Source organism: Piliocolobus tephrosceles, chromosome 2 (assembly GCF_002776525.5).
Source record: "Piliocolobus tephrosceles isolate RC106 chromosome 2, ASM277652v3, whole genome shotgun sequence".
Taxonomy (NCBI): Eukaryota; Metazoa; Chordata; class Mammalia; order Primates; family Cercopithecidae; genus Piliocolobus; species Piliocolobus tephrosceles.
Window position 1 is genome coordinate 16,995 of NC_045435.1, and position 14,642 is coordinate 31,636.

The 14,642-nt window shown below is 36.6% G+C and overlaps 1 protein-coding gene across 5 annotated transcripts in view; it reads left to right on the forward strand.

Moving 5' to 3' along the window:
- Positions 1-14,642, forward strand: part of LOC111543040 (nectin-3) — a 118,721-nt gene that overhangs the window by 1,101 nt on the left and 102,978 nt on the right. Inside the window, exons 1-2 of one of the 5 annotated variants that reach the window (XM_023212811.2) lie at positions 2,113-2,537; positions 4,802-4,894. The exons of 3 other annotated variants lie outside the window; for them this stretch is intronic. In XM_023212811.2, coding sequence (XP_023068579.1) covers positions 4,870-4,894 — 25 coding nt within the window. In that variant the 5' untranslated portion in view covers positions 2,113-2,537; positions 4,802-4,869. Of the gene's footprint in view, positions 1-2,112; positions 2,538-4,801; positions 4,895-14,183; positions 14,212-14,642 lie in introns of those variants that run through there. One more of the 5 variants, XM_026456896.1, reaches the window with a different exon arrangement.

Genomic DNA, 14,642 nt, shown 5'->3' on the forward strand with positions numbered 1-14,642 from the left:
CCCCCCCCCCCCCCCCCCCCCCGCGCCGGCTCTGCCCTGGCAGCTTCTGGATCTCTCTAGTTTGAGCCTCGTCCCTGCCTTCCAGCTTGTGGGACGTCTCTCATACTGCCCGTGCTTATTTTACCAGCCCCCAGGAACAAGATTTACGTGTTAAATACCTAATTTCATGGACTGTGTGCCCCGGCTGTTCTAACCAAAACAGTCACGCGCCTGTTCCCCATCCTTTCCCTCGTGTTGTGTTCCTGTTTTCCTGTCATATTTGGGAGATAGTCTCTGTGAGTTTTGTTCCCAGGTATGCCAGACCAGAAGCCTACTTATTAAGGATCGTGCTAAAAAAAAAAAAAAAAAAAAAAAAAAGTCTGCCTTTCATGCAAGAGAAATGGACTTAAGTGGTAATTAATGGAAGGCAGTGATTTGGGAAAATAAGGACACCAGCCTTTGGTGAGAGAGGAGTATCAGAACACTGCGAGACATTATTTGAGGGCTCTTGGTAAGAAAAGTAGAGGGGCAGAGCTTAACCTTGCTCAAAGATTGGTTTTCAGTATTTCGTGAAACGGTGAACTGAAGTTTTACTAGTATTTGTTAAAAGAGATGTGTGCAAATTTCTTGGATAGTGTGATTTAGGAGGAGGAGAATCCTATTACACGGTAGGTGAGTCAGGGTAGTTGCTTATGAGGGAAGCAAAGTTTGCATGATGGGATTGAGTGTCTCGTCTAGGCTGAGAATTTCCACTTCCAGTTTACCACCACGTTTCCAGCACTGTAATGAAATCTGATTTACACAAAGTATAGTATGATAAATGGAATGTTATTAATTGTACACTGTTTCTGTATGCCGACTCCCCAGATACTTGATTCCAAGACAAAGTTCTTAATGCTGTATACCTTTTTAAATTGATGCTAGAGTCTAGATTGAATTTGTGTGCTGTTCTATTCCATGAAGGAGAATTGGGGATGTTGCTTACAGTTGAGTGACAGGATAGTTGGAGGGGACATTACGAGTTTACTATCCTGACTTCGTTTATGTTAAGGACTGAGAGAATATACCTCTACAGAGGCAGATCTAGTTAGGCAAAGCTCTGTGGAAGACCGAAGCCAGGTAGTATGCATAGCTGATGCAGGAATTATTTACATGATAATTTCTTAGTGGTTGTGAAAATGAATTGTTGATTAGTTTTTGAAAGAACACATTGGTTTTCCCATGGAAGAAGAAAACACTTTTTAAAAATTTCCTCAATAATGTAGCATTGGAAGGACTTGATATTTTAATTCAGAGCCTAATGTTAAAACTTAAGCAGTGTAGGCAAATGGACTGTGTTTTAAAGCAGGTGTAGTGTTTAGAGTCAACTCTTCTTGTTGTAGGGGTAGACACTAGTTTTGTATTCCTGTGTGCTACTCATTTAAAACAGCTTCCTTTTTTGGCTTATAGTGTTATAACACCCTAATTTGTGAACCCTTATGATGAGTTTTTTCCATCAACCTTTATTTTGGAATTCAGTCTTTGAATAGGGCACAGTTGTTGTGACTTATGGAAGCTTAGTGGTATGGAAGCAAAATTTTCTTCCAGTAAGCTGTTAAGTCTAACAAGTTGTTGATTTAACTCCTGTTAGTTACAGTGACATTCATAGTACTACTTTCAAGGTTTGGCATGTAATTAATATTTGCGTGGAGCTAGTTTTAGAGTTGAAAAGAGTTTTAAGCTTGAAAAAGATGACTATAGCTGATGATCTGTTGATGAGAATGCTGTTTTATCACATACAGATTTTTCTTTTTGCTGCTATTTTTGATATTTTGATATGTTTGATACGTAGCGTGGTCTTAACTTTATCTTGTTAATTTAACTGTTAAAAATATCCATCAAAACTGGTGGATCTGATATTCTGAAGGCTATAAAAATGTTTATATCAGGCTTGCTGGCCGTTTGTTTCGGGGGTGTGCATTATTTTATTTGGAGAACTGAACTTTTAAAATGAGAATTTTACAGGTTGTCAAATTGCCAGGTTTTTGTTTTGTTTTGTTTTGTTTTTAAGCCTAAGAAATATAAGTGTCAAGGGTGCTGGGCTTACATCATCATCTGACTTGATAAACGTCATTTAATTACGAAATTCTAAGTTTCTTTATGATGGCAATAGTCAATTCATAGATGATCAGATTTATCTCACTTTCACTTCTCACATTTTTTTTTGAGACATAGAGAATATTAGCATGGGTATGGTCATGATCAATAACTAGGTAGACTGTTTGACCTTTGTAAGGTCTCATTTGGCTCTGGGATTCTACGCCTCTTTCCATTTTCAGCAAGGTTTCATGTTAAGATGGATGTTTAAAAGAGCACAGAAAAGAAGATCTGATGTGATGTGGAACTTTTAACAGCACTTTGACTACTTGATAGGCTTGGGAACATAACACACGCATAAGACAGAGTCCTGGCTTCAAGATGCTTATAACTTTGTGATCGACCTAAAGGAAGCATGATTGTAGAACAGTTTGGTGTTTATGAGGTATTTTGATTTGCCCGGAAACAGGACAACTAATGAGGTAAACACTTATCAATGTTCAATGAAAAAAAAAAGTACTTTAAAAAAATCATCTTTTAAAAGATCTTATTGAGATGTCTTCTTCCTTCCCTCCCTGTCCTTCCCTTCCTTCCTCCCTTTCTCTCTCTTTCTAGCTGTAAATCATTGACAAGTTATTTAACCTTGGAAACTTGAAGTTTCTCTTGTTTTAAAAGGACATAACATTACTACCTTGCTGATAGAGATCTTGTGAGGATTAAATGACAGAATAGAATAAAACACTTAGGAGAGTGCATGAAATATAGTAACACTCAAATGTTAGCATTTATTATATTGCACAGCATAAACTAACCAGGCTGGTATTAGTGATTCTTAAATTCTACACCAATGTGCTGAATAATTGAGTTTTCTTTTTTTTTTTTTTTGAGACGGAGTCTCGCTCTGTCACCCAGGCTGGAGTGCTGTGGCCTGATCTCAGCTCACTGCAAGCTCTGCCTCCCTGGTTCACGCCATTCTCCTGCCTCAGCCTCCCGGGTAGCTGGGACTACAGGCGCCGCCACCTCGCCCGGCTAGTGTTTTGTAGTTTTTAGTAGAGACGGGGTTTCACCGTGTTAGCCAGAATGGTCTTGATCTCCTGACCTCGTGATCCGCCCGTCTCGGCCTCCCAAAGTGCTGGGATTGCAGGCTTGAGCCACCGCGCCCGGCCCTGAGTTTTCAAATTGACTTGCTGTATTTGTACTTTACATCTTTATATTGAGTCTTAGCCCAGTGATCTTCAAATATTTGTTAAATTTATATAAATATACAGATGATGAGTGTTCAGAATATTAGAATATAGTCAAATTAATTCAATTATATAATTGTATGGAACCTAGTTGACTATTCCCTTAATGATGTCCAGTGCATATTAAGATTTGGCAGTTCCATAAGGTCACTTAGAATGTTAGTGATTATACTGAAGATAGAAGTTGGGAGAAGGGACTCAAAATTTGCTTCTGCTTTAAGTTAATGATGGTATCAGTTGGGTTCTGTAGTACATATTGCCTGTATGAGTCTTTCTGCATCCTAAACAGATATTTTTGGAAAGCAACACAAATTTAGAAGCAAGCAGAAAAGATCAAATCTTTCTTTCTTGCAGCTATCTACATCAGAAATAAGAATTGGAAAAGCTGGGCAATTGTGTGTGTTAATATATTTTACCTTGTTTATGTCACTTATACTTACATCTATTTACAATTTAGTAATTTGGCAATTCCGATGTATGTTTTGTATGTGTATAGTTAAGGGATAAAACTTATGGGTTATTGTTAATTACTTGAAAATTATTGAAGGGAAGCTTTTTATGACAATCATTGTTAAAAGAGAGCATTTTGACATTATGTAACTTTACCATTAAAAATTAGTGAGTAAATAATACATTGCTATAACATATTCTGTAATCTTAAAATCTTCATAAAAATTGACAAACACTACATGGTTTGCAAAGATGAGACAGTTAATAATTACTATTAATATGTAAATGTAGGTTAAAATCAAATAACCCTTAAGTCAATAATGAAACTTTAAAGACAGTTTTGTGTACCATACACACAGATCCCAAAAATCTGAGCACCATTAATCTGTCATATGTTTGATTACTTCATATGTTTTTGTCTACAATGGTCTTTAAATTGTTGAATCTATGTTCTTTACTGAATTTTATAAAATTTATGATTTTTATTTATCAGAATAAACTCTGATATAGTTTAATTATTGATTTAACATCTGTTGTGAGGTCGGGCGCTGTCGCTCACGCTTGTAATCCCAGCACTTTAGGAGGCTGATTACTTTAGGACAAATTACTTTAGGTCAGGAGTTTGAGACCAGCCTGGCCAACATGGCGAAACCCTGTCTTTACTAAAAAGACAAAAATTAGCTGGGCATGGGGGCAGGACCCTGTAATCCCAGCTGCTCGGGAGGCTGAGGCAGGCAAATCGCTTGAACCCCAGGGAGAGGAGGCTGGAGTGAACTCTGACTGTACCATTGTACTCCAGCCTGGGTGACAGAGCGAGACTCTGTCTCAAAATAATAATAATAATAATAATAATAATCTGTTATGAAACTTTGTTAAGGGTAGCTTCAAGGTTTTTTCCTAAAAGAGTTACTAACTATAATGTAACTTACCAGTTACAAATTTTAATGAGGGCTGCTTCCTATGAGTCTAGATATAGCCGTATTGCAGGTACTATAGTTGTTTTAGAAAGGATATCATATACTTATATTGTGAATTTTACCTGTTTTCTTTAGTATGGCATCCAGGAGATTGTTTTTCTTGCAAGACTATTGACTGCCCACCATTCCTTCTGCTAAATAAGATGAGTAGGGAAGACCTGTTGCATTGTGAGTAGATATTCATAAACTGGAATGTGAGCCATGTGTAAAAAACTTTGGTTTCAACTTTAATGATAAAAACAAAAAAAAATCAAACTTGTTCTTACTTTAAATAGGTTGGCTGTTGTACCGAATAGGGGCCCTTTAGGCTCTCAGCGTAGGTTTCATCATAAGAAATAAAATAACAGAAAAAGGGAGTGGGCCTGTAAATCGCCATTCTCAAATAGCTAGAGCCTGCAAAGATAGGATGTGTGAGTTAAAATCATAGTTACTAGGGAATCTTTTTCAAAGCAAGGTGGCCAGGCCCCACTATGGACTTACTAGATCAACAGTTTTTGTTAAGATGGGTGAGGTTTGGAGTCCAAGGATTGGGACATTTGTATTTTGAAAGACAACATCAGATAATTCTTCTCTCGACAAGTGCTATTTATTATAGCATTTTCATTTATGATTTGACCAAATATTATCAATCTTCTGAAAGAAATGTGCTTCACTGTTTTGTTCACTGTTTGTATTCCCATGTGCTTGGCATGTAATATGCACTCGTATTTATTTCAAGAGCTTCATGGTGAAATCAAGGTTAGTCCAAACCAGCATGTTTTAATAGAAATATAATGCAAGCCATGTAATTTCAAGTTTTCTTGATGCCACATTTAAAAAAAAGAAGAAATAGGTAAAATTAATCTTATTTTATTTGACACAGTGTAACCAAAATATAATTTCAACGTGCAATTGTTATTAAAAATTGAGATATTTTACATTTTCTTTCATAGTAATTTTTTGAAATCCAGTAGATATATTATACTTATAGATCATTTCAGTTTGGACTAGCCACATTTAATGCACTTCGTAGTCAAGTGTGATATTCCTGGTGGCTACCAGTTTGGATAGTTCAAGTCCAGAGCTTTAATTGTCTCTAAAGTGGATTATGCCCTTTTGTGGTCTTTACCCATAAGGCCTAGAATGACGTTGTTCTTCCTTCCTACCTAATCAAATTCTGAAGGTCTTGGTTTAGGATTGACTTTCTCCAGGAAGGCCTCCCTCATCACTTCTTGCATACAATGAGAATGCAATTCTGTTTTCATTTTTTCATGCTTTCAGGTTTAGAACAGTCTTTGTTAAAGTGTTACTGTGAAACCCTAGTCTCAGAAGGTAGGTTTTTGGAAGAAGTACCATGGTTTAATACTTTTGGGAATAGGGTAAGCTAATGATATACCCCCTCATGGAAAGTTACAATGTGAATTAGTTTATTAATGGTCTAAGAAATTCTTCAGTAAAATATCCCATTTAACAAACTAATTAAACAAATTCTTGGGTGTAATATATATTATGTTACAGAAGCTATGTTATGCAGAACACACTATAGGAATGTATTATTAAAGAGATTTGTACTCTTGATAATTAGAAAAGGTTGATAGACTTAAAGATATTTGAGATAGTTCTGCACTGATTTTTCCTTTTAAAACAATTATTTTTCCTCTCTTCAGTTCTATTTCCCATTGCCTCACCCATTTTGAATTTAAGATGTTTGCAGAATTGACTTTCTAGGAGAATAGTAATCTGCTTTGTTATTGTAAAATCAGCTGTATATTATTTATCTGTTTAGCTTAGCAGCTTCTGTGAGTTGTATTGTACTTTATGTATGACACATCTGACTCTGGAATTGAGTTTTATGAATGAAGTGGGTAAATTTAAGATAGTCTATTTTGTAATGGAAGTATGCTAATATAAAACTATGCAGGACTAGGACTCCAACTAAGTGTCTGAGAACATTATATAGAATGTCAGGAGTGTGCTTGACTCTTCTGTTGTTTCAATTCAGAAGAAAAAAATATTAATGAAATGCTAGTATTGGTAAACTGTAGTAAAATCAATTTAATATAGTAATTATGTGAATTATTCATGATAGATACGATTGCTGTTACTGAAAATCTTAGGCCCTAGTTTTTGGAGATTATCAATAAGATTTCTAAGTTAGTTGTAGCTAGATTCTTAAAGTACTCAGCAATTATGGTGGCTATTTTGAAATTGTGCCTTTTTTTTTTTTTTTTTTTTTGAGACAGAGTCTTACTCTGTCGCTCAGGCTGGAGTGCAGTAGCGCGGTCTCCGCTCACTGCAAGCTCTGCCTCCCGGGTTCAAGCAATTCTCCTGCGTCAGCCTCCCAAGTAACTGGGACTACAGGTGCCTGCCAGCACAGCCGGCTGATTTTTTGTATTTTTAGTAGAGATAGGGTTTCACTGTGTTAGCCAGGACGGTCTCGATCTCCTGACCTCGTGACCTGCTCGCCTTGGCCTCCCAAAGTGCTGGGATTACAGACGTGAGCCACCACGCCCAGCGAAACAGTGCATTGTTTATCAAGCTTGTTTTTCATGTAAAAGGATCTGGGCATTGATATATTTTCATTATATTTGTAGTTAATAATAAAAATGTTTAAATGTTTAAATGTCTTTTCATTATAGACTCAAACTCCCTCCTAATTTGATTTAGAGATAATCATTCATGGTTATACATTTAATTTAATACTGAGTCTAACAATAAACTGCCTAGTTTTTAAAACCTGCTTAGAGATACCCTACCTACTTTATTTTAAATGCAAAATAAAAAAGTGCTTCTCCATTCCTTTAATTTTTTGGAAGAGATTCAAGTGGAAGAAGGCATATAGCTAACAGTTCTATACTTCTCTTTAAGGGCACAGGGCTAAAACATGATAGCAGCATTTCTCACTAAATCATAAGCCTGCTTATGTTAATGACTACAGCAGTCACTCTAAAACGCTGCATTTCTGCTTGTTAAATTTAAAGGAAGTAAAAAATTACCGCCAACACAATCTTTGAGAAACATGCAAATAATGCAGTTGTATTTAATGTCAGCTTTTATAGTAGTTTCCCCATTCCTGTAAACACTTCTGAGATTGTAAGTATATGATTATCTTGATGCAGTTTTTCTGCCTAGTTCATATTAAAAGCAGAGTGAGCTTCAATATTGAAATAACAGTAAGGGAATGTCTATTCTTTTTCAAGGTGTTGCATTGTTGATTGTTGTATTCTAGTACAGTGCCAAAGGATTTATAATTTTTGTCTTTTAAACTGGTATAGACCCTACAGTTGACTGATTTTGAATAACAAAAAGGCATATCAAGTTTAGAATTAGTAATACTAATTAGCAGGAAATAAGACTATCTAGATTATTGACATTCTTTTCTGTATTTAAGAAAATAAAATGAAGAAATAGATTATGTTGGCAGTTTTCAATGAAAAAAGATTTTCAACTTTTAGATTCTTAAAGTACTCAGCAATTATGGTGGCTATTTTGAAAGTGTACATTGTTTATCAAGCTTGTTTTTCATGTAAAAGGATCTGGACATTGATATATTTTCATTATATTTATAGTTAATGGTAAAAATGTTTAAATATAAAAGTAGAGCTGATGAAATTTGTGTTTGGCATCCCCAAAAGTCCCTTTTCCTTCAAAAGCTTTAATCCTGACAGCATCTCTTTAAATATAAAAACAAATTTCAAGTTCCCTAAGAAAAATACATGGTTTTCTTTGAAGATACTACTGTTGCTTTGCTGCCCTCTACAGTCATCTAAAATAGTCACTCTAGATTTTTCTCCCATCAGATACTTAAAATACTTCCCTGACCTATGTATGAACTTTATATTTCAGGAATGGGTTAAGTAATTTTTACTATTACAGTAGAAGTAAAGTTTAGTCACAGATCAAAGTTTATGATCTATATCCGTCATGCAAAAAAAAAAGGACTTAGAGATTTGAGCAAGGGATAAATTGGGGACTACTGAGCAACAACCATGTGCTAGGGAGTATAAAGGATACCACTGTGGAATGAGGCATGTTGGCCCTCTAAAGCTTATGAACTCATGAGTACGATTAATGGCTTATATATAAAATGCTTATATATAAAATGACATTTGTAACAACATGCCGAGTAATATGATATAGTTTACAGAAATATTAGTAAGGACTGGAAGAGTTAAAAATGAGACTTTTGAGGTATGTCTTCAAGAGTTCAGATAGAAAAACAGGGTGGTTTCAAACATATTTAAAACATAAAGCAGGCTGGGTGCGGTGGCTCACGCCTGTAATCCCTTAGAGGCTGAGGCAGGAGGATCGTTTGAACCCAATTCTTTGAGACCAGCCTGGGCAACATAGTGAGACCTCATCTCTACCAAATAAATAAATAAATAAATAAATAAATAAATAAATAAATAACCAGGCATGGTGGAGTCCACCTGTAGTAGCAGCTACTCAGGAGGATAAGGTGGGAGGATTGCTTGAGCCCGAAAGGTGGAGGCTGTAGTGAGCTAAGATTTTGCCTCTCTGTATTCCATCCTGGACAGTAGGGCAAGACTCTGTCTCACCAAAAAAACCAAAAAACAAAACAACCCCACAACCCTACAAAGCATCTGTTACATAGAAAGGACTCTGCTAGGCTCCTTGGAATCTTTGTCCTTAAGAAATGTAAAACTTAATTGTCAGGACATTGGAATGAAAGATGTCTTTCTCTGTGTATATGTGTGTGTGTTTGTGTGTGTGTGTATTAAACTCAGTTCTCTGCCTGTTTCCTCCCCGTTAAATTGGCTCAATAATATTTTCTTCACAGAATTGCTATGAAATTAAATTGCAATAAAGTGCTATGTAAATACAACAAACAAAACAGTGAACAAAAATGACTTGTCTTATGTTAGAAATTTAAACAACGTATTGTCAGATTATAGAAAGAGGACCAATTTAGGGATGGAAGAAGACTTAGAGGAGTTAATTTTCCAGCTGAATCTTGAAGGAATAGCTTAGATTTCCATTTGTGAGGGAAGGTCAATGAAAAAGAGAGTGTTCCAAGTTAAAAAGACCACTGAGACGAGGACTCTAGAAGGACTTAGTGTTCCCATGTAACTCAAGCATGAACTTTATGGAGGGAAGTCATGGATTTTTAAATACTTTGCTGAGGAGGTTAGACTGTGGTAACCACTGAGGAGCTTTTGAAGGCAGGTAACTGTTGAGTCCATCCACGAGTTGATAGATTGTATAGCTCTGGCAGAAATGTAAAAGATATATTGGAGCTATGACAGACAAGTGAAGGTGACAACCATTGTGATGTTCCATGAAAAGAGAGGATTACAGAGATAAATGGCAATTTTGCAAAGGGATTTGAAGGGAGGCTTGGATCTGAGAAGTAGATGATACGGTGTTTGGATATCACTGTGGGTCAGGAAGGAGGAGTTAGATAGGAACCAACTTGGAATAACTAGGAATAACTAGGAAAGAATGATGAGATGATTGATTAGTCAATCCAGTAAGGTTTCATATGCATTTGTGGTGCAGTTTTGAGCTGTAGCTGGAAATTTGTGAGAGGTGGGGATAGGAGGGTGAGGCACGAGGGGTAGGAGGTAGATTGTGAAACTGGGAATTATCAGGATTGAGGTATTTGCATTGGATAAGCTGTTTCAGAGAGAGAAGGGAACACAGGCAGAAGAGAGAGAGGGGGAGAAGAAAGAAAAGTGGAAAGAGGGAAGGGAATAGTGGATGGGGCCGGAAATTTTTTTTAGATGGAGGTATTTTGATTGGATAAGCTATCAGAGGGAGAGAGGAGAAAAATACTCTACAAGGAAAAATCTTAGTTGATAAATAAATGAATACATTTAGTAGAGGTGAGGGCATTCATGACTCTTAGTAATTTTAGTAAAAGTGGTTAGGAGAAAAATGTCATCTTAAAGCAGAGGTCCCCAACTTTTTTGGCACCAGGGGCTGGTTTTGCGGAAGACAATTTTCCCATGGACTGGGGTTAGGGGAAGTGGATGGTTTTGGGATAATTGAAGTGCATTACATTTATTGTGTAGTTTATTTATTATTATTACATTGTAATATATAATGAAATAATTACACAGCTCACTGTAATGTAGAATCAGTGGGAGCCCAGAGCTTGTTTTCCTGCAACTAGACAGTCCCGTCTGGGGGTGATGGGAGATAGTGACAGATCATCAGGCATTAGAGGCTTGTAAGGAGTGCACAACCTAGATCCCTCACATGTGCAGTTCTCAGCAGGGTTCATGTTCCTATGAGAATCTAATGCTGCTGCTGATCTGATAAGAGGCAGAGCTCAGGCGGTAATACAAGATGGGGAGCAGTTGTAAATACAGATAAGAGATGGGGAGTGACTAGTAAATACACATGAAGCTTCACTTGCTTGCCCACCAGTCACTTGCTGCTGTGCAGTCCAGTTCCTGACAGGCCACTGACTCGTACAGGGGTTGGAGACCCCTGTCTTAAAGGATAGTGAATGACAGGATAGTGAAGAAGTAGAGTAGGGACAACTCTTGGGAAAGAAAGGAAAGAGAAAAAAGTAATTTGTGAGGGAAAAAGACTATGTCAGTTGTTATGGACTGAAAGTTTGTGTTCCCCTTTTCCCGCAAATCCATATGTTGAGCTCCCAACCTTCAATATGATGGTATTAGGGGGCATAGGGCCTTTGGGAAGTAATTAGGTTTAGATGAGGTCAGGAGGGTAGAGCCTCATGATGTGATTAGTGTCCTTATAAGAAGAGGAAGACACTAGAGCTGTTTCTCTCCATCATACAAGGATATAGCAGAAAAGCAGGCATCTGCATGCCAGGAAGAGGGCCGTCACCAGGAACCTGATAATGCTGGCACCCTTGTCTCAGACTTTTATGCCCCAGAGCTGTAAGAAAGAGTATAAGCCAGCTAGTCTATGGTATTTTGTTACAGCAGCCCAAGCCAAGACATCAGTCAAGGTTTTATTCACAAATATCAGAAACTTATCCCATGGTTAAAAGACAGTTTTTGAAAGATATTGGATGCTTCAGGTATGGAAATCAAGAACTGAAAGAAGGTAGGCATCTAGAACTATATCCAGAACCATAGCTAAGATACTATATTGAGGGTCAGTTTGTCAAGGTCATTACCTGCTCTCTCCTGGATGGTGGATATTATAGCCTTGTCTCTGACACTGGCATTACTGCTCATAGAAACTGGATGTTGTTGTTTCCATAGCCCAAGAAAATATATTGTCCGGAAGTGTCCACTATAGAAAGTTGAAAAACTTTTAAAAAAAAATTATATGATGAGACTTCTGTGTCTTTGGGAGAGAAGCAGGAGAAGCTCATTAATATGGCAAGGTCAAGGAAAAGAGATAAGTGGAAACATTAAAAAAATAGATGAGAGAGGCTGGTATTAGAAATGGAAGACACTTCTTTCTACTAGATAAGGAAGAGAAAATGATAGGTGAAGATGTTGAGACACTTCTAGGTGTGAGAGGGAAGTTAGGTGTGAGAGGGAAGTTACAAAAAGGTTTTGTTCTTTAGTGATTTAAGTGATAAACTTTTAGAATGAGTGTGGAGTGATGTTGGGACTTAGGATAGAACCTGTGGTGAAAAATGGAATAAGACATCGACTAAGAATGAATGAAATGAGTCAGTATTGAAGGCATGAATTGGCATAACATGAACTTGTGAAACGTGAAAGATGGTGTGGAGGCAGTAGTAAGTTTATGTTGGTGGCTGTTAATATTTAGTTGAGCACTAGGTCTACCAGAGACTGTTCTAGGTACTGTGAAAGACTAACCGATAAAGAACAAAATGTGTTCTGGGAACCAGTTGGATTTACGTATGGAAAGAAGTAGAATAGAGTCAGACCGAGTGCTTTTTGAATATGATGTGATAGGGTGTCTGAAAGTTTGAGGACAGAGGGGTGATATAAGGAAGGTAGGATTTAAGAAATACAGATATTATTGAGGCCTGAATTAGGGTTGTAATGGTAGAAAGGAAGGGAAAGGTTTAGAAACGAGATAATTAAAAGGTAAAATAATACTTCTTAATGATTTTAGGATATAAGAAATGGAGGAAAATCAGTGATTTTGGAGTTTTCAGACAGATAGTGCTTATGACAATTCACACTCCCACCAGTAGTGTTTGAGAGTTTCAGTTGCTCTACATCCTCACCAGTCCTTTGTAAAATCAGTATTTTTCTTTTAACCATTCTGGTCAGCATGTAATGGTGATGATGATTTTAATTTGTAATTCCCTTCAGGGAATCATCATCAGATTGAAATTTAAGATTATGGGCCATTTGAATGTCCTCTTTTATGAAGTGCCTGTTCATTCTTTATCCTTTTTACTCAGTTAGGTTGTGTTTCATCTTTTTATGGGTTCCTAGGAATTGTTTATATATGCTAAATATGAACCCTTTGTTAATCATATGTATTGCAAATATTTTCTACTCTGGCCATTTTACTCTGTGAATGGTTTCTGTTAATAAAAAGCAGTTCCTTCATATCTATCTATGTAGTCAAAACCAGTCTTTTTCTTTACAATTAATTTGTTGTGCTTTTGTTTACGACATCTTTCTCTAGCACACCATCATGATTTTTTTTTCTGCTAGAATCTTTGTTATTTACCTTTACTGTAGTACATCTAAAGTTTATTTTTGTGGTTATATAAGATAGGGTTCATATTTTTCCCCCATTTACTAATCAGCCATCACCATTTATGGAAAAGACTCTCTGCTGTACAATGCTGGTTTTATAATAAATCAAGTAACCATATATGCCTGGGGTTTTTTTGGACTCTGTTCCAGTGGTCCATTTTTCTATCTTTGTACAAGTATCATAATGTCTCATTATAGCTTTATAATAGATCCTCATATTGGGTGGAGTAAGCTCACCTATTCAGGTTTATTGTACTTGGTCTTGTTCCTTTTTCCTTTCCACATAAAATTTAGTGGCAGTTTATTAATCTTCTTAAAAAGCCTGCAGGATATTTAGTGGGAGTTCATTAAATTTATATGGATTAATGCGGGGCTAGATTTGGCATCTTTCTAATGCTGAGTCTTCCAATCCATGAACCTAGTTTCTCTATTTATTGAGGTTTTCCTTAAATGGAACTTTCTGGTTTGTTCTGTGTGTAGAAGTCTTATATAACTACAAATTTTAGATTAAACTTAATCTGATTTTAATTATTGATTTATTTCAAGTTATTTGGCTTTTTGATGTTATAAATAATATTTATAAAATGTTTTCTCACTGTTGTGGGCATGTAAAATGCAATGCATTTTGGTACTGTGACCTTATGTAAAAGACCTTGCTTAATTTCACTTATTTCTAATACTTTGTGGAATCTTTTGGATTTTCCGTCTATATAAGCATGCCATCTACGATGATGAAGCCCTGTTTCTCTTCAATGATTGTATTGTTTTTCTTTTCCTTTGCCTTATTGCAGTGACTATTGCAGTGACTGGGATCTCCAGTATGATGTTAAAGTGGTGACTACAAGCATTGTTACATGTGTAATCTGAGAGGTAAAAGTGTTCAGCATTTCAAAATTACGTATTTTTTTTTGTAGTGTTTTAAAAAAACAGAAGACGCCAGGCCAGGTGCTGTGGCTCACGCCTGTAATCCCAGCACTTTGGGAGACCAAGGCGCGTGGATCACTGGAGGTCAGGAGTTCAAGACCAGCCTGGCCAACATGGTGAAATCCCGTCTCCACTAAAAATACAAAAATTAGCCTAGTGTGGTGGCGCACACCTGTAATCCCAGCTACCTGGGACACTGAGGCAGGATAATCACTTGAGCCCAGGAGGTGGAGGTTGCAGTGAGCGGAAATTGTGCCACTGTACTCCAGCCTGAGCAACAGAGCCAGACTCTGTCTCAAAAAAATAATAAATAAAATTAAAAAAAAATAAAACAGCCTTTTTAAAATTTATTTTAATTTTTTTTTTTTTTTTTTTTT